Below are 24,108 nucleotides of genomic sequence, written 5' to 3'. Positions count from 1 at the left end.
ACAAGGTGACGAAACGCCTTCAGGGCAAGGAAGACAGCCTGCAGCTCCAGCCAGTTGATTGGATGTTGAGACTCCGTGGAAGTCCATGTCCCCTGAGCCAGATGGCCCTGGCAATGAGCTCCCCAGCCGAGGAGACTGGCATCCATTGTCACCACCACCCTCAGGGGCTCGAGGAAGAAGCAACCCGCTGCGAGAGCGGGGGAATGCCACCATTGAAGGGACCGGCGGACGGCCTGAGGAACTGGAACCAGCCTGGACGAAGTGCCTCTGCCCGCCTTCTGTAATGGTAAAAGAAACCATTGAAGCTCCCAGGCGTGTAGCTGTGCCCAGGGAACTATGGATATGGCAGAGATCATCTTCCCCAAAAGTTGCGATAGAATATAGGGGGAGACGACCCGACACCCTTCAACCTTGGAGACAAACTGTCGCAGACTGTCCTGTCTCTCGGGGGAAAGAAAAACCTTGCCCTGAAGAGAGTCAATCAGAGCCCCTAAATGAACCAAACTAGTGAAGGGAGAAAGGTGGCTCTTCTCCAAATTAATTGAGAAGCCATGAGCCACCAGAGTTTCAACAGTAAGGTGAACATCAAGAGCGGCTTGCTGGGCAGAGGGAAACAATACTAAAATATCATCAAGGTAACACAAAAGTCTAACTGAACGGAGTTGAAGGAAGGCCGCAAAGGCGGCTAACACCTTCATAAAGGTACGGGGGGGTGGAGGACAACCCAAAGGGGAGAGCCCTATATTGATAATACACTCCCCTGTAACAAAATCTCAAAAACTGTCTATGGGAAGGGAGGATAGGGATGTGTAAATAGGCCTCTGTAAGGTCAATGGAAGAGAGGAGATCGCCCCTCCATACACCGTCTAGGATCGTTTTCAAAGATTGCATCTTAAATTTACAGTACACAACATACTTGTTCAATTGTTTTAGGTCCAGAATGGGTCTCCACCCCCCCCCCCGAAGATTTAGGAACCAGAAAAACCCGGGAATAGAAGCCCGTGCGCTCCTGACCAGGAGGCACCAGTTGAATCGCCCTGATGGCCAGGAGGTGCCGGACCGCTGAGTCCATAAGGGACTTTCGTTCGGGGTTACGAGAAATCGGACAGGAGACAAAGGTGTTCGGAGGGGTGGAGACAAATTCAATGGCCAGCTCTGATTGTAAGGTGGCCTGGACCCACTTGTCCGAAGTGGACCGCTCCCAAATGGTGGCGAAGAGGGCCAATCTGCTGCCTATGGGAGGGCCGGAGATGAAACTAATGACGGCACCGGTAGGAATGACGGCCTCCCCCTCGAAAGGGCCGTTTGGAAATAAATGGCTTGCCCCGTAAGGACCTATCCTGGGAACCCTGTTGTCTGTTGAATTGATTAAATGACCTAGGGAAGAAAAGGGAGCAGACCCCCCGGTGTCAGGACCTCAGAATTGTGAGCGAGGAGGGTAAGGGGAGAAGCGTGACTCCCCCCTACGATAAACCACAGCCAACACTTTCTTCTTGTCCCTGGTCTCGGTAAGGAAGGGATCTAAGGCCTCACCAAAGAGACGGGACCCTCCGAAAGGGACAGATGCGAGATGCCACTTATGTCAGGCGTCCGCCTGCCAGTGGTGGAGCCAAACCAAGCGGCGAGCCACAACGGAAGAGGCCAGAGCCTTGGAGGCAAAAGAAGCAGCATTCAGAGTGGAGTCCGCCAAAAACTGCAATGCTGCCACAATCTTGTTCAGGTCCTGTCTGGCCCGCGAGTTCCCTGGAGACAACTTGTCTTGCAGTTGACGCAATCACAAGAGGGTAGTGCGATTGAAGAACGACGCCGTGGTTGCCGCTCTAATCGCCCAAGCTGAACTTTGGTGAACCCTCTGGAGGACCAAGTCTGACTGGCACTCTTCAGGTCATAGACCCTCGTCCGGATCCCCGGGAACACCGGCGTTAGGTAACAAGGCGGCCACAGGAGGAATTCATAGAAGAGAGTCCAAGTCCTTGGCCACCTGGAAGTTCTTGCAGTCATTAGAGGACGGGAGTGGCGCAGACCCCGGAGAAGACCACTGACGAATAACCACATCCAAAAAGAGAGGAGGGGTAGGGATCGAAGTCACCGGCCTTGAAGGCTCCGCAAACATGGGATCCAAGGCCGCAGAAGAAGAAGAAGAGGCAGGAACAGGATCAGCGTTTGGAGACGACAAACGGGCAGTATTAACGGCCTTGAAAAGCAAGGACTTAAATAATGCTTGTGGAAAGAATCCGGTGAAGGCCGGTTGGTCTGGAGGGAGGTTATCATCATCCGACAGTCCAGAGTCACTGTAATCTGCCTCTGTCAGAACCAATGGGTGGCTCGAATGAGAACAAGTAGGAGAGTCAGGAGCCTGGTCTGACGGTGTGCTCTCCTGGACTGCCCGCTCTGGAGAAACAGAAACGACTGATCGAGTCGAACCCAGCCCACCAGCAGAGTGGCGCCCTGCAGCCAGAGATCTTTGCACTGCTGCCTCAATAAGTTGTTGCAGTTGCTCCGGGAGGAGTCGACAAGTTACAGCTGCAGCAGGAGGAACCCCAAGGGGTGGCAAGGCCGTGGGATCCTGGGCAACCGCCGGACTCGAGGGATCATGCTGAGTTCGAGGCTCAACAGGTTGATGGTTGGGATGACCTGCAGGTTCCGGGTGAGGAGGGGGAGGAGGATAAGTCAGTTGTTGAAATGACCACTGGGCAATCCTCAAGTGATAGCTGGTCCGGAGTAACCGGCCGTGAAATGCCCACAGGAACCAAGGTCTCCCCGGTGGTTGGGACAGGAGCGGGTGTTGAAACAAGATTAGCGCTAGCCTTGGCACACAATTTTGTTAAGGACTTTGTCCCATCGTTTTTCGGCCTTAGAAGATCCAACATGATGGCCATGAGACTTATGGTGGGAGCGTGCTGGATGTAAGGCCGGGGATGGCTCCTTGGAGGCCTCCCGGGCGAGCGGAGGGATAACAGACGAGGTGTCTGATTTACCCTGATCATTGGCACTGGCCCCCCGGCCGTGCTTAGATTTTGCCACGGCTTTTGGCATCAAGGCGGCTATTAGACCTCCGTATAATCAAGTCCAGCAATGAAGAGGTCAGGCAGTAGTAATGGGAGCGCAAAACAACTCCACAAGGACCAAAGGGAGCGCAAGACTCCACAAAATGGCCGCCGATGCCCAGATGCAAGCTCACAAAATGGCGGCCGATAAATGTCACAGTCCAAAGTGCAGCAAACTGCAATAGTGAGCACAAAGTTGCACCACCAGGAAGGGGCTGCTGAAAGTCTGAGGCAATTCAATGTCCAAAAAGCTCCAATGGCCACCGCCAGGCACTAACGGGAGCACGAAGCTCCGCTAACAAGCGATTAGAAATTGGCGATCACAGCAGCGCTGGCTCTGCTAACAGACGATTAGATTAGTGCGATCCCAGCAATGCTGGCTAGTCCTGGTTGAAGGGCAGGAGCGGAGAAGCTCACAATCGAATAGCTGGCAGCAGAAAAATACCAAGCAGGCTTGACAGTAGGCAAATTAAACTTGGAAATTCAGAGCAGAGCGAAAAGCGCTCCAAAATGGCCGCCGACTCCATGGTGCGAAACTTTTCACCAACGATCCTCTTTGAAGTTGGGAAAAGCACTGAGGGCACTGGACTATTAAAACGCCAAACGAGCCCACCGCTAAGGAAACAACAGTCCTGAAGCCTAAAGCCGCCCTCCATGAAGGAGGAAGACAGGGAAAAGGCAGCCCCGATCACCAGAAGCAGCCAGGCAAGCCGAAAATACCAATTTTAAAACGTAACACTCACAACCAAGTCAGACAGTCCGAAGTCAGCCAAAAGGACAAGTCAGAGAGCGAAAATCGTAGTCAAGAAGTCCGAGTCAAAAAACACAAATTCCAAACCGTAATGATAAAAATAGATAGAAAAAAGCACAGAGCTAAGACCCACACGCCCGTTCAACTGAAGGACTGAGTCAAAAGCTGGTCTACCCGGCAACAGGGGCTGGATTAAGAATTATTGGCAGACTCAGTCCTTCAATCTGATTGGGTGAGTACTACCCACACTGGCTGCTGTCTCCACTCTCAATGGAGAATGTAGAGAAGGAAAAGCAGAAAAATGAACAAGTTGATATAAAATACACCACTTTATAAAAATAAAGACTAATGAAGTGAACGGGGGAATAAACCAAGAGACAATCTAAAGTGCCAAATTCTGTCGATGAAATAGAAGTTGGGACTTAAAAAATCTATTTAAAACAATTTTCTATCTCTCCTGTTTTTTTGCAGCATACTATAAATTTTCTAAGGTAGATTTATATTCATGTTCATTAAACAATATCAAGATTTTCAAATTTTCAAACACTTTTATGCAATCCTATAAATAGTGTACATTTTTGTTCCATGCAAACGCCAACCCACAAGCTACTTCAAATGTGGGAAGGAAGTACACCAGCTGACTGCTGACTCGCCAAAGTAACTCCAAAAATTGGTGGCAATGAGGGAAAGCTCACACCGAGGCCCCGCAAAATGCCATTGGAGGGAGTCCAAGTCGTTGAGTTCTCCCCACCCTGTTATAGAGACTGGGGAACTCCAACCACCCCAGAGAGGAGCAACACGGACTCTGACGATGACACTTTGGTAAGTACCAATCATTGTTCTGATACAGGCACATGTATGGTTTCTTTCCTTCCTCATTCCTGCTCTGCAGAAATATATTTAATACTTGTTTGATATTGATTTAATCTGAAAATATGCAATGTAACTGTAAGGTGCTGTAACATTCAACCCGGACACAAATGTCTACCCATGGGACTGAGCAAAAGTTGTCAAGCCATGAAAGTGACTTGAAGGAAACTGGAGCCTGAGGGAGCACCCCAACGAAACCCCATCGTCCCTAGGACAAAGTTGGATATCCAGGAGATGGGAGCATCAACAAGGAAGCTCTGAAACCCAAGTGGTCGCTCACCCTGGGAATAAAGGAGGAAGAGCGGGAGGAGAGGGTTTCAGGCATGACATGAGGGGAACCCATGGAGAAGGTGAGGAGAGAGGTGCACCAGCTGGGACAAGGGAGACCTCTGAGGGGAACCAGAAGCCCAGGAGGACATGGTGGACCAAGCCTGGAGACTGAAGGAGGCATTTGGGAACCGCTGAGCCCAAGAGGTTCTCGCTCAGTAGCCACTACTGCCATCCTGGACCATGTGGGGATTGGGGTGGCTGCCCAGAGTCATGGCAGCAGGGCCGGTGACCCCCCTGGACCAGCACCAGCCCGGGCAACGCAACCTGAAGTACCGCCAGCAGTGCAGCCTCCTATGCCAGCATGGGCTGCCCTCCCAAGGCAGGAAGCACCAAGACCACCAGCCCTCGGCCTGAAATATGGGAGGGGTCCAAAGCAACTGGGATTCTTCCTTGCCCAGATGTGGAATTACATACAAGAGTATGGGGCAGACCTGGCCACTAGAGCAGTCTGGATCAGATGCATGACCACGGCCCTAGATGGCACAGCAGCAAAGTGGTTTCCCTATACAATGAAGATGCTCTAGAACTCTGGAACTTCAACTGACTCATGATGGCCCTTCAGAAGACCCGCTGGCACAGAAGGCGCACACCTGCATAAAGACCATCAACCAGGGCCGGAGAGCGGTGGCTGCCTACAACCAAGAGCTCCATAAATTGGCATGCTGGCTAGCCAACTGGCCCGAAGACATCCTGATACAGTGCTTCCAAGATTGGCTCAACGACACCTGCATCTCATGGGGAGCCCCCGCACTCTACACAAGTGGTACGTGTTAGCCAAGGAAGTTGAAATCCATCTGGCTATGTCCCACAGCTGCAACGCCCGCAGATGGTGCCCTTACTCCCCCTTAGAGAAGAAGAATACCCCGAGAGAACCTGGGCGCAACCACAGCTCCAAATGCCGATCCCCAAGGTACTTCAAATGTGGGAAGGAAGTGCACCAGGCCGCTGACTGCTGACTCGCCAAAGAAACTCCAAAATCTGGTGGCAATGCGGGGAAGGTGGAAAGTTCACAATGAGGCCCATGAAATGAAATTGGAGGGAGAACAAGTCATTGAGTTCTCCCCACCCGGTTATGGAGACTGGGGAACTCCAACCACCACAGAGAGGATCAACACGGACTCTGATAACGACAACCTGGTAAGTCACTCTGTGAATCCTGTCACCATTGCAGTTGAACTGAAGGTGCCATCATCAGGCACCAAGAGGAAGATGTTGGCTTTACTGGACTCAGGTTGCACCAGATGTGTGGTGACCCCTGAGGTAATGGAGAAACTGAGACCGAGGCTCCAACAACTCAGGGTGCCCACAGCATTTTACCAGCTGGATGGGATTGTGGCTTGGGGAGCGTGGTCCCACTTTATAATGGAGCCAGTAGAAATGCAGATGGGGAAGCACCGGGATACCCTAAGCTTTATCATAGCTCCAGGGATGGAGAGGTCCCTCTTATTGGGACTGGCATAGCTCCAAAAATGGAATCCTAATGTTAATTGGTGGGAGAGATTGTTAAAAATCCGATAGGGGAGGTCTCAGAGAGGAAAAGCTTCCCCACAGAAAACTAACCGCCAAACCACTCAGGACATGACAGAACTGGCCCTGTGGCACAAAACCAAACAAGGTGGGACCCAAAAATCCCCAAGGAATATTGGGATCTAAGAGAGGTTTTTAGTGAAAAGGGGTCAATGCACTCCCACCTCACTGCCCGACAGACTGTGCCATCGAGATCCTCCATGGAGCTAAACTGCCAAAATCCAAACTACTCTATGACACACACACTAGGAGTTGGAGAAACTCCGCATTTTCATTGACAAAAACCTACAATGTGGCTTCATCCATTCGGCCAGGCCTCGGGTAGCCACTCCAGTTCTATTCCAAAAAAAGAAAGATGGTTCTCTCTGCTTGTGCATAGATTATCTATGTGGAGAATGTGTATGCCTTACCACTCATGAAGGACATATTAGCCCACCTAGCCAAGGGATTTATTTTTTATGAAGTTGGACTTACAAGAAGCCTTTACTGTATCAGGATTAAGGAGGGGGATAAGTGGAAAACAGAGTTCAACTGTCCTCTGGGGTGTTTCCGATTCAGAGTGCTTCCCTTTTGCCTGCATGGGGCCAATGCCATATTTGTGCAACTAATAAACAAAGTCCTACATGAATACCTCTACAAGCTCAAGTATTTAGATGACATTCTAATCTATACCAGAATGAGGGACGAGCATGTGAAACTCGTGTGAGCAGTTTTAAAAAATTATGAGAAACTGAGCTGTACACTAATCTCTCAAAATGTGAGTTCCATCAGGACAAAATCAAATACCTAGGGTATCAAAACTCACATGAGGGAGTGGAGATGGATTCAGAGAAAATTAATGCAGTGCTAGACTGGGTCTCCCCTTGCACGAGGAAGCAACTTCAGAGCTTCCTGAGATTTGCAAACTTTTATCTGCAATTTATTCCTTCTTTTGTGCGAATTGCCCTACCTATCGTGAACTTATTAAAGACAAAAGGAAAGGGCAAGCCCAAACCTAATCAACCTTTGAACTGGACTATGGAATGCCAGGCAGCCTTCAAGAAATTTAAGTGGCTATTTGCAGCAGAGCCCATGCTAAGACACATTTGCCATTCAAGCAGATGCTAGAGATGTGGCCGTAGGGGCTGTATTTCTACAGGAGAGCCCCCAGAGAAGCCTTCAACCTTGTGCCTATAGCTCCCAAAAACTAACTGACACAGAATGGAGGCGGTTGGTGTGGGAGGAGGCTTATGCAATTTGATGCATTACTAACCCGGTGACATTTCCTAGAGGGGTCTAAACACCCATTTGAAGTATGGACAGATCATAAGAACTTGGAAGCCTTAAAAACCCTGTGGAAACTGTATTCCAAGCAAGTCCGTTGGGTGCAACCGCTTTAATTTCACCCTGCGCTACATTTTGGGGTGGGAGGGGAGGCATTCCTAGCAGATGCCTTATCCCAATTACCACAATATAAAAGTGCCAGACCCGAAATCATTTGACCTGTCATTCCGTCAAATCAATTGGCAGTGGTAGTAATCATAAGACACCAGGGGAAAACTGAGACGGGTGTCCCCTGCGAAATATTAGACAAACTGAGAACTGCCTTAAAAGACAATGAATGGCTGATAGTTCACAAAAAGGAGTGCACTCTGAGGGATGGACTGGCATAGATGGGGATGAAATTATATGTTCCTGCCCCCTTGCATGCTCTTGTTTTACAGACTTGCCACAATTCAAAAGCAGCAAGGCATTTTGGCTTTGTAAAGACCCTACATCTGGTCAAATGGCAATTCTGGTGGTTGTCCCTCAAAAAAGACATTGAAAACTATGTGGCCAGATGCCCAGTATGTGCTTTGGCAAAAAGGCAACCAGGGAAACCCATGGGATTTCTACAAGCAGTGACTTGTGCACCTTGATAAGAAATTTCTATGGAATTTTATGCTGCAACAACTAAGATACATGGATTTTGGTGATATATTTTTAAACATGTTTACGGCAATATATTCCAAATAGGAGGCCAGAAAAATAGTGAATGGAGAGGTGACAAAAAATTTTAAAATCCAGAAAGGCACAAGACAAGGGTGTCCATTGTCCCCGTTGTTATTTATATTGACCTTGGAAGTACTAACAAGAATAATAAGAAAAGATATACAGATTAAAGGATTGGAAATCAAAGGAGAAAGTTATAAATTACAAGTTTTTGTGGATGATTTAGTCTTCATACTAGAGGAAACATTGCAATCGGGTTTGAGGCTTATGGAGGTACTGGAGGAATATGGAGAAATAGCTGGACTAAAAGTAAATAAGGAGAAAACCAAAATGATTGCTAAAAATATGACAAATAAACAGAAATATGATTTGAATATGAGGGAATAAATATACAATTAGTAAAAAAGCTGAAGTATCTAGGGGTTTATTTGATGGCAAGATGCACATCGATTAAGGAGGACAATTATATTAAATTATTAAAGCAGATAAAAACAGACTTGAAAAGATGGGGAAACATCCAACTTTCCTTGATGGGTAGAATAGTGACTATTAAAATGAATGTTCTGCCAAAATTACTCTTCCTATTCCAAAACATACCTATAAAATTAGAAAGTATTTTGATAATTTGAACAAAATTGTGTTGAAATTTATATGGCAAGGGAAAAAGTCAAGAATTAAACTGAAACTACTGCAGGAGGCAAAAGAAAGAGGAGGGTTTGGTTTGCCCGATTGGGAACCACAGTATATTATCAAGCGGTAACCATCACCTGGGTGAAAGAATGGATAACCCTAAGAAACAAAAGATTATTAACATTAGAAGGTCATGACATCCAACAGGATGGCATGCATTCCTCTGGTATGAAAGACATAAGGTACATCAATACTTCCAAAGACACCACATACGACAGGCATTATTGGGGATATGGAACAAAATTTAAAAAAACAGAACTATAGGGAAATACTGATCTGGCACTCCACCCTAGAAGCAGTGGTATATCCAAGTCTTATTAACTGGGGAAAAATTGTAACATATAAAAATATATTAGATGAACAGGGGAGATTAAAATCGAGACTGCAGCTAAAAGAACAAGGGTTAGATTTGGAATGGTGGCCATATTTAAAAATTCAGTCAAGTTATATGAAAGATATGAAAACGTGGGGCATCAGCAGAAATTTAACAATATTAGATTAACTTTTATTGGGGACAGAGGAGAAAATGATTAAAGCAATGTATAAATTTTTATTAGAATACAAAATGGAGGAAGAGTATGTTAAAGAGACAGTGGTGGTATGGCAAAGAACTTTGGGTACAATATCGAATTGGAAAAGTGGGAAAAATTGTGGGAAAGAAACAGGAAGCTAACTTTGGCCATGTCGTACTAAGAGAACCGATATAAAATGTTTTATAGGTGGCACCTACCACCAGCTAGGCTAGCCAAAATGTACAAAAATTTATCACCTAAATGCTGGAAATGTGATCAAATACCGGGGACCTATTACCACTTATGGTGGATATATAGCAAAGCAAAAGAATATTGGCAAAGGATCCAAACATGGTTAAAAGAAATGACAGGACAGAAAGTGGAACTCAAACCAGAACTATTTCTGTTAGGAATTATAAAAGAAGGTTTAAGTAAAGGCTTAACATAATTAAGACTGCATATCATAACAGCAGCAAGAATAGTTTATGCCCAACTATTCAGTTGTAAAAACATACCGAAAGAATGAGAAATAAAAAAGAAAGTACTTGAATGTGTAGAATGTGATAGACTGACGTTAGAACTGAAAAATAAAGGAGAGACAGAATACTATGAGATTTGGAATAAATTTTATCAAAGGTTAGACTTAAGGAATGGAAGTTGGAACAGATAAGAACAAGGATGTATAGATCGAAACAAGATGCAATATATGTAATATAGTATGTATCTGTAAACATGTAAAAGAAGTTAAGTATTTGTATAGAATTAGTAAGTAGTAATGTATAATGAAGATATAAGAAATTTATGCTATATTTTGTATGGCGGAGATATTGCCAAGACGGTTCCACCATGTTCAACTTTTGTTTTAACAATAAAGGTTTTTTTTAAAAAAAAATTAAAAGAAATTTCTATGAACTTTATAGTAGAATTATCTGAAAGTGTGGGAAATTTGGGTAGTCACAGACTTACTCTTAACACAAGACCATTTCATCCCATGCCCAAACCCCACACCTTGGCCAAGCTATTTATGCAACATATTTACTGATTGCATGGCATCCCTGATCACATCATCTCAGACCCGGGGGTACAATTTACTTTGTGGGTTTGGTGCAAATTTTTAAAATTGATAGGAACCACCCAGGGCTTAAGCTCCTCCCATCGCCCCCAAATGAATGAGGGGGTGCAAGAGGACAAATTCAGTGCTGGAATAATACTTCAGATGCTATATTATCAACAAGACAATTAGACTGATCTCTTGCTGTTTGTGGAGGAGGCGAATAATAACTCAGTACATAGCAGCACTGGGTTTACTCCCTTTAAGGTAGTCTTGGGTCAGGATTGTAGCAATCCTCAAACTACCCCTGGAGAAACCCCAAACCCCCTCGTTGATGGAGTGGATACAACAATTGCAAAACAGTTGGCCAGTAGCCCGCAGAACCTTAGAAGCAGCGCAGGAAGCATTCCAAGTGGCAAGCCGAAAAAATGTGTGCCAAGCAAAAAGAGTTTAAAGTGGGCAACCGAGTATACCCTTCCACCAAATACATACAGCCCACCCAACAATCCAGAAACTTGGGCCCTAAACACATGGACCCTTCAGCAAAATTATAAACCCAGTTACTGTGCAACTAGAACTGCCAAAGAACCAGAAAAGAATCCACCCCATTTTTCACTGCAATCTACTAAAGCCAGAAGTCACCTCCCCCCTTTGCCCGCCTCCCCCCATGCCACTCATTCCCATTTTTATAGAAGGAGAGCAACACTTTGAAGTAAAAGAAATTTTGGACTCTCTCAAACAGAAGGGCATAGTACTTAATTACATGGAAACATTTCCCTGCCTCACAATCTGAATGGAATGATGGATGTCACATTCACCTTGATATGATGTCCCGCTGTCTGGAGGCTGTGCGGGTCTGGATGGGGAAAAATAGGCTCAAGCTCAACCCTTCCAAGACTGAGTGGCTGTGGCTCCCGGCGTCCCGGTATAGTCAGCTGGTGCCATCGCTGACTATTGGGGGTGAATCTCTGCCCCCCACAGAGAGGGCTTGCAATCTGGGTGTCCTCCTGGACTCACGGCTGTCTTTAGAAGAGCATATGACGGCCGTAGCCAGGGAGGCTTTTTATCAGATTCGCCTGATCCGCCAGTTGCGTCCCTTTCTGGACCGGGATGCCTTGCGCACGGTCAATCACGCCCTCGTCACCTTCCGTCTGGACTATTGTAACACTCTCTACATGGGGCTCCCCTTGAAGAGCACTCGGAGGCTCCAACTGGTCCAGAATGCGACCGCGCGGGTGGTTATGGGCACACCTCGTTATGCCCATGTAACACCTCTCCTGCGCGAGCTGCACTGGCTCCCAGTGGTCTTCCGAGTGCAATTCAAGGTGTTGGTCACCACCTTTAAAGCGCTCCATGGCATAGGACCAGGATATCTACGGGACCGCCTTCTGCCACCAACAGCCTCCCACCGACCAGTTCGCTCCCACAGAGAGGGACTCCTCAGGGTGCCGTCAGCCAAGTTATGTGGGCTGGCGACACCCAGAAGGAGAGCCTTTTCTGTGGGAGCTCCTGCCCTCTGGAATGAATTGCCCCGGATATTCGTAACATTTCTGACCTCCGGGTTTTTTGCTGCGCCCTCAAGACCCTACTGTTCCGACAGGCGGGGCTATCAAATTGATTGATTTTAAATTGGGTTTTAATTTTGGATTTTAAAATTCGGCCAAAACTATTTAATGATTTTAATTAATTTTAACTAGATATTGTATATTTGTATATTTGTATATTTGTATATTTGTATATTTGTATATTTGTATATTAATTTTGGCTGTACACCACCCTGAGTCCTTTGGGAGAATGGGCGGTATATAAATAAAATTATTATTATTTATTATTATTATTCGGGCTGCCAAACTCCTACGTTCCTTCCACTAGAAATACCCTAACAAACCCCAAATGCCTAATCCTACTTGATTGCTTATTTAAGTTTTCCTTTTTTTTTCTTTCCCAGGGCTAACACCTCTGAAAAGGGGGGGCAAATGTCAGATGGCTAGCTTTGTTTCTTTGACGCTTACTAGCAACTTCCATAACCAGGGGGGAAGGGGCATTTGGGAGGGGAAGAATACTGGAGATGTGAAAGAATGCTGTGAGAATTTGGGGACTATGGACACTAACAGGAACTAGAGTTGCCAAAGCCAAGTCATCTTCCTGCCTTCAAGGACACCAGCCCTCGGAAAGGAATTTACAGCAGGCCTGATGCACCAGGTTCCCAAAACATCGGAATAGCATTTGACTGAATTGCTCACATGAGGAGGAGGATTTTGGACATTGGGGATTGCTTTCAATTTATGATTATTGTGCGGATTTTTCCCAATTTGCCTCATTTGTGCTGCACTCAGTTCACTAGTAAAAGTATCTTTTTTCTAACCTCCATAAAGTCAAGGGTTCTTTCTTAGGAACCAAATTAAGGTCAGTCTGACAGTAACATTTACTGAGGTTAAGCAGATTTGGATGTGGCTAGTACCTTTATCATAGACAAGTCTTGAATCCAAGGAGCATTACTTAGAATTCCATCAAAACTTTTTCTATGCACATAATTGGGTTTTCACCCAATACAATCCTCATGAGTACACAGAAGTAGCCTTTAAACAGCCAAGGTTTTGGAAGGCAATCAGATCTAACTGCCATACCCAAATATGGGTAATCGCTCATCTTTATTCAAGATGGCTAGATATTAAATAACGATCCCCAAATTCAGGACCTTGCATTCTGGCAAGATTTAATGCCCTTCCAGCAGCTGTTCCTGAAGGAAAATTACAGGATATCCCATTCAAAGAAAGAATTTGTCCCTATTGTGAAGGAGTTTCTGAAATATTAACCTATGTTTTGTTATATTTCCCTTATTATAAACTTGTCAGATTGCAGCAAAAAAATCATTTTATTCATCCATTTTATTTACTGTTGTTAGTGCCTGGTCAACATGATTATTTGTCTGAATATGTTTAAATTTTGTTTTGCCATTTGTAAAATATGACACTCAAGCTTTATAAATATATGCTTTACTATAGTTTTTATTTGCTATCTCAGGATTTTTCTTTTTGCTTTAGAATTGATGATAGTAATAAAGTCTACTATTACTATTACTATTACTATTACTATTACTATTACTATTACTATTACTATTGTTTCCTAAAATTGATGTTTCTTGAAAAGCCAATTTCAAAACTGATAGTATTTACTATATGCCAAGCTTCAGTCATACTTCATGGTAACTCCTTAACAAATAACCTGTCATTTGAATTACCTCCAAATACATCAAGATTGAGTTCATAAAAAGACAACTGCACCATTCAATTATACTTGTTAAAATTACCTTTCTTTTGTGTTCTTGCCTAATCCTTTACTTCTTGCCAAAAGTATGCCTTTCTTAGAAAATCACGTTTCACATGAATGTCTAAACTAGAGAGGTTTGTATGAAAACTGTTAGGAGATTACAGTAACATGGGTATAATTGTTTAAAGCAACAGGAAATAAGAATAAAGTAAGAAAAATAGTCTTGAACCAGTGTTCAATTCAGTATTGAGCTGATAGAACTATTGTGTATATTGTTTTTGATTTAATTCTTCTTAACCCTAATATTCAGCAGATTTGAAAGTCTTTGAGTAGCAGACCATCTATGGTAGCATAGCATATATAAACAAAAGCAGAGATGAAATATAACAAAAAAGTAGCTTAGAATTTCCCCCCCTCAAAATACCAAAGAGAAGGGAAAAGGCATAAATGGGCTTATGTTCAAATCCCAAAACTTCCAGTAGAGAAGTTTTCCTGATATAAAGAAAAATCAAGTTGACAATGAGAAAAGGAGAGATCCTACCTGCATTAGAGCTCAACCACTGGGAACTGCTGTCTATATTACCAACTACTATAATTACAGCTAAATGCAGCCCTTGACTGATAAATAGCCAATGTCTTGCCTTAAGACTTTGGGAACTGGCAGAGCAGACAGGCATATACTAGATAATCCAATAGCTGGATTCAATGTAATACTGCTTCATATTACTAATGCTACTTTTAGCTTGCTTATTCATAACTTTCAATGGTCTCTTCAAGGGTGTAAACTGCACTGCGCAATACATTTCAAACTGGGTACGGATGGGAGAGTCAGCTGGCCACAGCATTGTGAGAGCTATAGGGAAATTAGAACTAACAATGTAAGACCAGACAAATGAATGATCTGACTCAGCAGGTTGAGCCAGCATTCTGGGATGAGAACAGTATTAAAAATCCAAGCATTGTGTGTTACATTGTCTTTCTCATGGAAATAGCAGTGAAATTGAGCAAATGCAATGGAATGGCATGGGACATCATTTGAAGTAAATTGGCTGGGCAGCATTCTAACCATAATTTTGCTGCAGATCTACAAGAAAGGGCCTTACTAAAACTGAACTAAAACCTCAACAATTAATCCTCCATTTTTTTTTTCAAAGAAATAACTTGCCATCATAGACCTGGGGAGACGATACCTGTATATGTATTACATTTCCATCTCGTCTATCTCTAAAGAAATCAAGGAAGTATACAAGAAGTCAGACTCACAACAGTCACTTTGTGAGGTAGGTTGAATCAAGGGAATTAGCTTGGCAAAATCAGTCAGTAAGCTCCACAGTTCTGGAGATAGGAACTTGAGTATCCCCATTTTATCTTTTATCCTATTTTAATAGCACTTTAATCAACAGTAATCTATGGTGCTTGGCTTTTCATTTTACAATAATTTTAAATCCAAAGATTTAACAGCTTCACTAGCATAGCTGATGCCTATGCTCTTCTTCTCAGGCAGTCAGGCAGCTTTTGATGAAAAACTAGAACTGTGGTATCAAGAATGCTGTTGTTGTCAATTACACAGTTCCAGATAATATCGTGCCCAATAGCAGAAAAACAGATAACAAAGAATATTTGTTTTGCTCAACCAGAAACCTGAAGACTTTCAATTCTAGACTTTCCTTAGCTGGGTGACTTTGGCCAAGTCACTTTGTCAGCCCAACAATAGGATTGTTTTGGGAAAAATAGGAAATAGAAATAATTGTATAGCCTCGAGTTGTACAAAATAAAAGTGGGATATAAATCTAATAGTAAATACATTCTTACAAATTAAATATAAAAATGCTTTCCTACAATCATAAATAGATTCTGCACATTTAATTTCTAAATCAAAATATGCATATTTATTAAATTACTTTATTAAACATTTTACCTTCTGAAATCATAACACGTCTGTGAAATACAAGACAACATTCACAATAATAAAAATATAAACTATCCGTGTAACAGAAGGAAATCCTCCTCCTCCTGATTCAAAAGTCTCCACTTGCCCTTCCAATAGAAGCCGAGGTCTAGGAGTCATGGACCCTCAGGACAATGGTATCCCTTGGATACTGAAGCTGACAGACATTTTTGATGAATAAACAGCAACTACATATTGCCTAGGTTCAAATTCAGCATGTTTCTTTTTAGTTTCCCTTTCCCTTTTATACTGTGCACGTCAGAGAAAGACAATATTATAATTGTGGATCTAGGGTAAATGAAACAAACAAAATGTTAAAAGTTAAGATATTAATTATTTACCAAGCACATATGAATTATATTAAATTAACCAAACTATCTTTACAAATCCCAAGGCATGTCACAATGTTTGAGCATCCCTAATGTTTGGAAATTGAAAGTTGAAAAATTTGTCACACCCTAGGTCAGTGATGGCTAATCTTTTTGCGATTGCGTGCCAGGAGCAGAGGGGAAAAGGGGGGGCTAGCTAAGAGGCAGCGGCGGCTCCTCCTCCTGCCAGCCTCGCGCTCTGGGCAGCGTCCAGTTAGCCATACCTGGCCTCCCCCTGCGGCAGCGCAGCTTTGAGGCCTTTCCTCACAGTGGCGATGACGAGGCAGGCAGGCAGCTGGGCTCAGGGAAATGACTGGCAGCAGTGCTCCTGGCTGGCAAGTAGTGGATGTCCCGGGGCTACATGTGGGTGATGACGGCATGGGCGGTGTGTACGCGCACTAAGACATTAAGGCCAGCTGATTGTCACGCACGCATGCACACCAATAATCAGTAGACTAGCTGGCTGGTGCAGATGTGTGCCCTGGAAACCCGGAAATGGAATGGGCGACGCCATGCGTGCTAGGCGACATGGCTCTGCGTGCCACTTCTGGCACACGTGCCATAGGTTTGCCATCATGGGTCTAGCTATTTCTTCATCCATTGTGAATTATATATCTCGGAAGATGGAATTCAGTAGTATAGGAAAGTCTAGGAAAGTCTTTTAGTGCATTTCTTTTGATGATGACAAATGTGTCGTCCATGTAGCGGCACCAAAGTATAGATGTCTAGTTTTGAAATGCAGAGTTTGCCCAGGACAGTTTCTGCAATGACATCTGATATTGGGATCCCATCAGTATCCGTTTTATTTGCTCATGCTCTTTTGAATGTGAAGAATGTGAAAAACATGTTTATAAATATTGTTATTTATAAATAAATAAATTAATATAATATAATATTGTTGAACTACTATTCTCAGCAATCCCACAGGGTGAAATTCAGCAGGTTCTGACAGGTTCTGGAGAACTGATACAGAAATTTTGAGTAGTTCAGAGAACCGGCAAATACCACCTCTGGCTGGCCCCACAGTAGAGTGGGAATGGGGATTTTGCAATATCCTTCCCCCTGGAGTGGGGTGGGAATGGAGATTTTGCAGTATCCTTCCCCTGCCACGCCCACCAAGCCACAGAACCGGTAGGGAAAAAATTTGAATTTCACCCCTGCAATCCCAGTTAGCATAGCCAATGATTAAGAATTTGTGTTTTCTTACAGTTTATCATATTTACAACACATCAGTAGTTGGGAGTCCACAATTCAATTGTGAGATGTTTAAATAAATATTTTTTAAATAACTGCTTCTCTCCCACTTACAATGCTATACAACATTTGCATCATGCTCACATCTTTAAAAAAAACTTGCTTATGCCTATTGATTATTGCAGTAAAACACAAAACACTACTACAATACATGTAAAAGAGATGCCAGTGAGATCCTACCCTACTTTCATCCATGCAGTTCAGTGGTGGGTTGCTACTGGTTCGCCTCGGATCGGGAGAACTGGTAGTGGCAGCAGCGGGAGGCTCCGCCCACCCGCCCGGGGATCTCTGCGCATGTGCAGAAGCATTGCACAGGTGCGTGAGCGTGCGCACGAGCAAACCAGTAGCAGCCAAAATTGAAACTCATTACTGATGCAGTTGTATATTTATTGTAATACAGTGGAACCTTCAATTATATTTTTTTTCCTCCTTATAATTTGGCCATTCATTCTCGGAATCTTTCACTGTTTGTTATCTTGTTTGTCAACTTTGATTATTAAGCTTTACAAAAATAATGTGATACACAGTGACAGTGCTAGCACTGTTCACATAAACACAGAATACTTGGGGACAAGTTCAAACACACAGAAACTTCATTTGGCTGAATAAATCTCAGCCATGTTGCTTTGTGCAACCCTATTTTTTTCTTTCCCCTTCTCTGGCAGGCCACAAGGAGAAGATTGAAAGTTTCATTTTGGTTTTTAGACAGCAGAAATTTAACATACTATTCAAATACAAACACAATTCTCTGGTTTAAAATAGCTTTCATACCAAGCAATAGGAATAACAACTTTGAAATACACTACTACATAAAACGGGACTCCTCAGAAAATGTAAATACGTTCAAGTGCCACTGATTTCCAATATGTGCTTAACTTTGCTATAAAAATAGATTTGAGAGTGATTATTTTTGACAGAAATTATTCACCTTAATTTTGGTAAGAAAAACTATTTGCTTATTTAACATATCAAATACTTTAAATATTTCCTCTACTAGTAACAACACAATTGTTTAAATATTTCCATAGTATCAAAATAGATTATATGTACTTAATTTTCAACATTTATCTTCTTTTAGAAGCACATGTTTTACAAAATGAAGAATACTAAAAATAGATTCAACAGCTTTTGTTCTTCCTGGAAAATATCTAAGCATTTTCTGCAATATATGCTATTAAGACTTGAAGAAAAATCTCCTTGTTTACCTCAAGTTGCAGCTGCTTTCATCTGATTTTGCAACAGAGGAAATAAGCTCTTCATTTTTCCTGGATTTTTCAGTTTGCCTTTTTGCTTCTGTTGATGTTCCCTGAAAACACAGTTTTATAATATGGTAAAGTAACAAATCATCAAGTTTCAGTTTCCTTAAACATATTATTACACACCCCTTCATTTGTGGATTTGCCTGAAGTCCTCAAAGTATCCCGCCTTCTGCTGATTTAGCTCAAACCAGATGTAACATCTTAGTTTCACAAACTTTTCATTCCAGTTATTATTTCATCTGACCAGTTAAAAGGAAGAAACTATAATCATTTGCAATTCTGTTTGGGAAAATCTTAAATGAGGACACTGAAAAACTAATGATTATGATGCTCAAATGTATTTCGCATGCAACATAAACAAGATTTTTTTTACAAAAAAGTGAAGCTTTTAAAATAATTATTTAAATCTGTGAAATTATCAATCTAATCTAATCTAATCTAATCTAATCTAATCTAATCTAATCTAATCTAATCTAATCTAATCTATCTATTGTTCCTCCAATGAATTCTTTCCTCTCCATATATTTTCAATTTCAAGTTCCATATTTTCTCAGACAGCTTAAAGAGTAGTGGGGGATTATAAAAGTTGAAATGTTAATACACCTGGAAGCATTAGGCTGAAGATGGTTGATATAATCTCAAACTCAAGGCCTGCTCCACACCCCCTGCCTCACTTCGATCTTCACCACTTCTTCTCCTTGTTCGTTGCCATAACCTAGCAGGAGGCTGAGCAACACACTGGTGCGGCGGCCACAAATCAAGGTGGTGCGGGGTGCAGGATGAAGGTGGGGGAGGGTGCAGAGCTGGCCTCCATACACTGCACCTTCTTACCAAAGCGCCCCCTCAGCCAGGCACTGAAGCGCCGCAACTGCTGCCGTAGCAAAACAGAGAGAAGGGGGGCTCTCCAAACTGTGTGTGTGTGTGTGTGTGTATGAGAGAGCGTGCAATCCGTTCTTCATCTGAGAAACCCAAGCTGCTGGCAGCGGCTGATTCCCTCCTCTTCCACCAACCAGTCCTGCCTGACATGCTGCTTGCTTGGCTAGCCAGCTGGCGCAAATCCTTGCCATTCTCCTTGTCATTGTTATCCTCCCTGCCCAAGCGGCAGTGGGCTAAGCAGGACAGGATCTCATTCCTGCCCCAATGTGGCGAACTCCGGCGGACCGGACGCAATTGTAAAGGGACTGGCCCCGCAGTGCTTCCTCACTCAGTTGAAGGCTTCATGCAGCCTTCAAACACTAAGGCTGGCCATGGAATTGGAATTGGCCAGGCACAGGAACCAATGCCATCCATGGCCCTGGTGCGTTGCTCGCTTGTGTGTGCCAGCCTAACTGTTTGAAGGCTGAACAAAGCCTTCAACTGAGCGAAGCACTGCGGGGCCAGGCCCTTCATAGCCGCGTCTAGCCTGCCAGAGTTTGCAGTGCCGGGGCAGGAATGCAACCCTGTCCAGAGGAGCCCGCTGCTGCTTCAGCAGAATGGCAAGGATTTGTGCCAGCCAGCTGGCCAAGCAGGGAGCAGGTCAGGCGGGGGAAATCATGATGGCTCCTGCCACCCCCACTGCTGCCAGCAGCTTTCACATAAAAGTCAGAGGAGCTCTGATCAGCTACTACAGGCATCATTTTGACAATTTTGCTGTACTGTTGTCTATGGACACCCACACAAAATGCAAGCATGGGCTAAACTGAGCCTGGTTTGTTCTTGGTTTATAAATGGCCACAAACTACTAGCAAAAGTGGCATTTGATCACAAGGTGAGGAGGCATTGAGAAATGTTTCCCCTTTTGCATTTGAGCATTCAAGAAAGGACAGGAAAGACAAAGAAAAAGAAGGAAAGAGGGGAAAGAAGAAGAAAGAAGAATGAAGAGGGAAGGGGAAAAAAAGGGGGGAAAGGGAAGGAAGGAAGGAGTTTGTAATGAGAGGGAGTGAGGGTTTGAAGTAAATCCTGCCTTAACACTTGACCACCAGCAGCCTTGCTGCCTTTTGCCATCCCCTTGTCCCCTCCTCCTGACCTCTCCTGGTGGTCTTCCATCCTATCACTGAGGATGCTTTGGTTACAAAGCTGTAACCTCACAAGGAGAGGGAGTGGGCCTCTCTATAACCACACACTTTGCCCTCCCTCACACACCATGAGCAACCTAGCCAAGGAAAGCAAGCACAGCAGCAATGGGAGCTGGCCACACCCGCCATGCCCATGCCCACACCAGCCCCCCAAAGTCAACCACAATCCTGATGCAGCCCTCAATGAAATTGAGTTTGACACCCCTGCTCTAGAGCAAGGGTATCCAACTTTAGCAACTTTAAGATTTGTGGATTTCAACTTCCAGAATTCCTCAGCCAACATGGGAGTTGAAGTCCAGAAGTCTTAAAATTGCCAAGGTTGAATACTCTTGCTCTACAGTCAGAATCTAAAATATAGATTCTGGATCTATACCTTGACTGGATCTAAGGTATTGACAAAATAAACTGAAATGGCACCCATTTGTGAATAATTTATTGCAGGGCATAGTCAGAAGAAAAAGTATTTATCTCTTTTTACCTGTGGCTTCCAGCTAATATAGATTCCTCATACTTTTACAAGTGCTGAAAATGAAAAGCTTGTCTTTACTAACAGGAAACCACCATCTCCCTTCAAATAAGTAGAAAACAACTAATAGCAACTTGAAACAGCATTAAACAATAACTGATCAGGTCTGTAAACATAAGGAAATATGCTTTGAAGATCCCAGCCCTATCCAATACATTCTGGTTTACTGACAATTTTCTTTAAAATATCTCACTCACAGCATAGTAGGTTCATTTGTAGAGTCATTTCCAATGTGTTAAGACTATGCCATCAGAATGCTCTTTCTCCATGTACATATTGTGTATAATAAATGTATATAAAGCTAACATAAAAAATAACAGCACTTGTTTATTGATAAATTGCAAAGCAGTTTTTGCAGTGTGAATCTACAGGCATCTTAAAACAGTAGCACATTGCCAAGGAATTACTAAATGCCTTTTTATTATATCCCCCATGATTAAGTTACAATAATTTGCAGTAGACATCAACTTCTTCATATATTATAAATTTGCTTTAAAATTTTATTTATAGAACAATGCTACCATTCCAGATGGCCAATGACTGTTGCAATTAATGCATATTTAGCTTATCTTAAACTTTACACAGAATTGTTTCTTCTTTGTTATCTGATCTCTAATTCTCCATTCCACATCCATACCCATCAATATGATCACATATTAATGTGTCATCTAATAAGGAGCCCATGTATCTAATAATGCGTTATACCATACTTATTTTAAATAGGTTTTTAAACAGGAATACTAATATATAAACATGGCATTTTTAAATGGAACATTATAGTTATATTAGATTTAACCCAGTGGTGAAATTCAGCTGGTTCTATCCGGATCACGCAATCCAGTAGTGCCGGCTGCGGGAGGCTCCACCCACTCACCCACCCAGACATCATCACGTCCCATTTTTGACCCTCTGCGCATGTGTGGAGGTGCGCACGCTCACATTTGCAAACCAGTAGTGAAGGTAAGTGAATACCACCCCTGATTTAACCAAGTCTGGCTCCCAATATGACTCTCAGATAATCCATAAAGCTCCTCACAGCTGAGTTGGGAAAATTTCCCTTCCTTTTTTTCATATAGTGGTGACATATACAAAGACCTTAAACTGGAATCCCTTGTAGAATACAAAGACTTCAGGAATTAACCCAACATCTAAATAGATGTTTCAGGTTGAATATGTTTTTTAAAAGCAAAAATAATAATAATAAACTCCCCTCTTAATTAAGAGACTGTCAAGGCTAGAGATTGGCCTGAATTATGGAAGAAATAACAGTGGGTGGAAGAAATGATTGATGTATAAATGCTAAAGGTTAAGTATATATTTAAGAGAAAAAGCAACACAATAGAGACTGTGGGGTTAACCACATCTGATGCAGGATATTTGTAATTGGCAGGTATGTGAGAAACAAATTATGTTTTGGATCATTATCTTGCTGAAGTATCCATTTTCTTTTCAGATTCAGTTCTTTGCTGCCTGGACATTATTTACTTCTTTGTTTTTAAATTTATATGTTGTCCAATTTTAAACTATTCCGAGCAGCAATAAATGGAAATATTAAAAATAAAGAAAAATACAGAAAAAAATGCAGAAAAAAATGAGAAATAAAGATAAGAAAGATGACCATAACAAAAACACAAGGAAAACAAATCTGGGTAGGAATAAAATGAAACAAATCCATACAATCCAAAGGAGGGGGATTCACTTTATCCTGAAACAGGTCTTCAAGTCCTTTTAAAACAAGATCAGGTTTTACTGGTATTTAGCCAAATCCATTCTTCCTTTCACCCATTCAGAATTTCCTGTGCTATTGTCTGTCATACAACCACAAAATATAACTAACCCTCTCAATTTTTTTACCAGCTGGCAAGATATTTTTTCTTCAAATACATCATTACAGAGCCATAGAAAAGATTTCCTTCTGATAACTTTACATATATGCATTTTTGTTGCCCGGTAAGCAATATTTTACCAGAAGTTGAACAAATATCAGCTAAAATTTTTGGAAGGTCATTTGAAGTGATCTATGAATACTGTTTTGCAGACCTAACCACTTTTGAATCTCCAATTCTGGTGGAACAATTCTTGCTTTCAAACTACAGCAGTTAATAAGGTAATTAAAACTGAAAAGAGATTGGATAGTTCATGAAGCATTACATGAAACAAAAGTCAAAGGTTTTGGAATAGCCCTCTTATCTTCAGACTATAAGATTACTGAACATCTATGAGAAAATCTCAAACATGCAGTGGCAGGCAAGGAAGCCTAAGAAAATTTCTGACTTCTACAAGAGATAGGGAAAAATCAGTCCAACCCCCCAAAAGGTGACTACAGTTGTTTGGAAGCTCTAATTACTACGAAATACAAAGTAACGACTGAAAAGGTGTCCATAGTTCAAAATCTGTCATATTTTCAAATTTTTAATTGGAACTTGTATACAACTAAATAAATACTATGATAAGTATGCATTCATATTTGCAGAAAAGTATATTTAACGTTTTTCGCTTTTTTTCTGCAAAGGTTTTCTGTTCATGTAAGGACTCATTGAAGTGTATACTTTAACAGGATTGCCTGAAATTTTGTATACAACTATAAGCTTAAGAACTTTGCTCTTATCATTATATCAGTTATATGTGTGCATGGGCGCACACACATATATACACACTTATTTTTCATTGTTTTGAAATA

General features: G+C 42.6%; 1 protein-coding gene across 3 annotated transcripts in view; it reads right to left on the bottom strand.

Moving 5' to 3' along the window:
• The window catches only part of SHROOM2 (shroom family member 2), a 156,032-nt gene that overhangs the window by 28,896 nt on the left and 103,028 nt on the right, over positions 1-24,108 (bottom strand). For all 3 annotated transcript variants that reach the window (XM_070943258.1, XM_070943257.1, XM_070943259.1), the window contains one exon: positions 18,795-18,895. In XM_070943258.1, the coding sequence (XP_070799359.1) occupies positions 18,795-18,895 (101 nt within the window). The remainder of the gene's footprint in view (positions 1-18,794; positions 18,896-24,108) is intronic.

The sequence above is a fragment of the Pituophis catenifer genome, unplaced genomic scaffold (assembly GCF_029215685.1).
Source record: "Pituophis catenifer annectens isolate HBS135680 unplaced genomic scaffold, rPitCat1.0.hap2 SCAF_4, whole genome shotgun sequence".
Taxonomy (NCBI): Eukaryota; Metazoa; Chordata; class Lepidosauria; order Squamata; family Colubridae; genus Pituophis; species Pituophis catenifer.
Note: the sequence above shows the minus strand (reverse complement) of the source record. Positions and strands in the feature narration are given on the sequence as shown.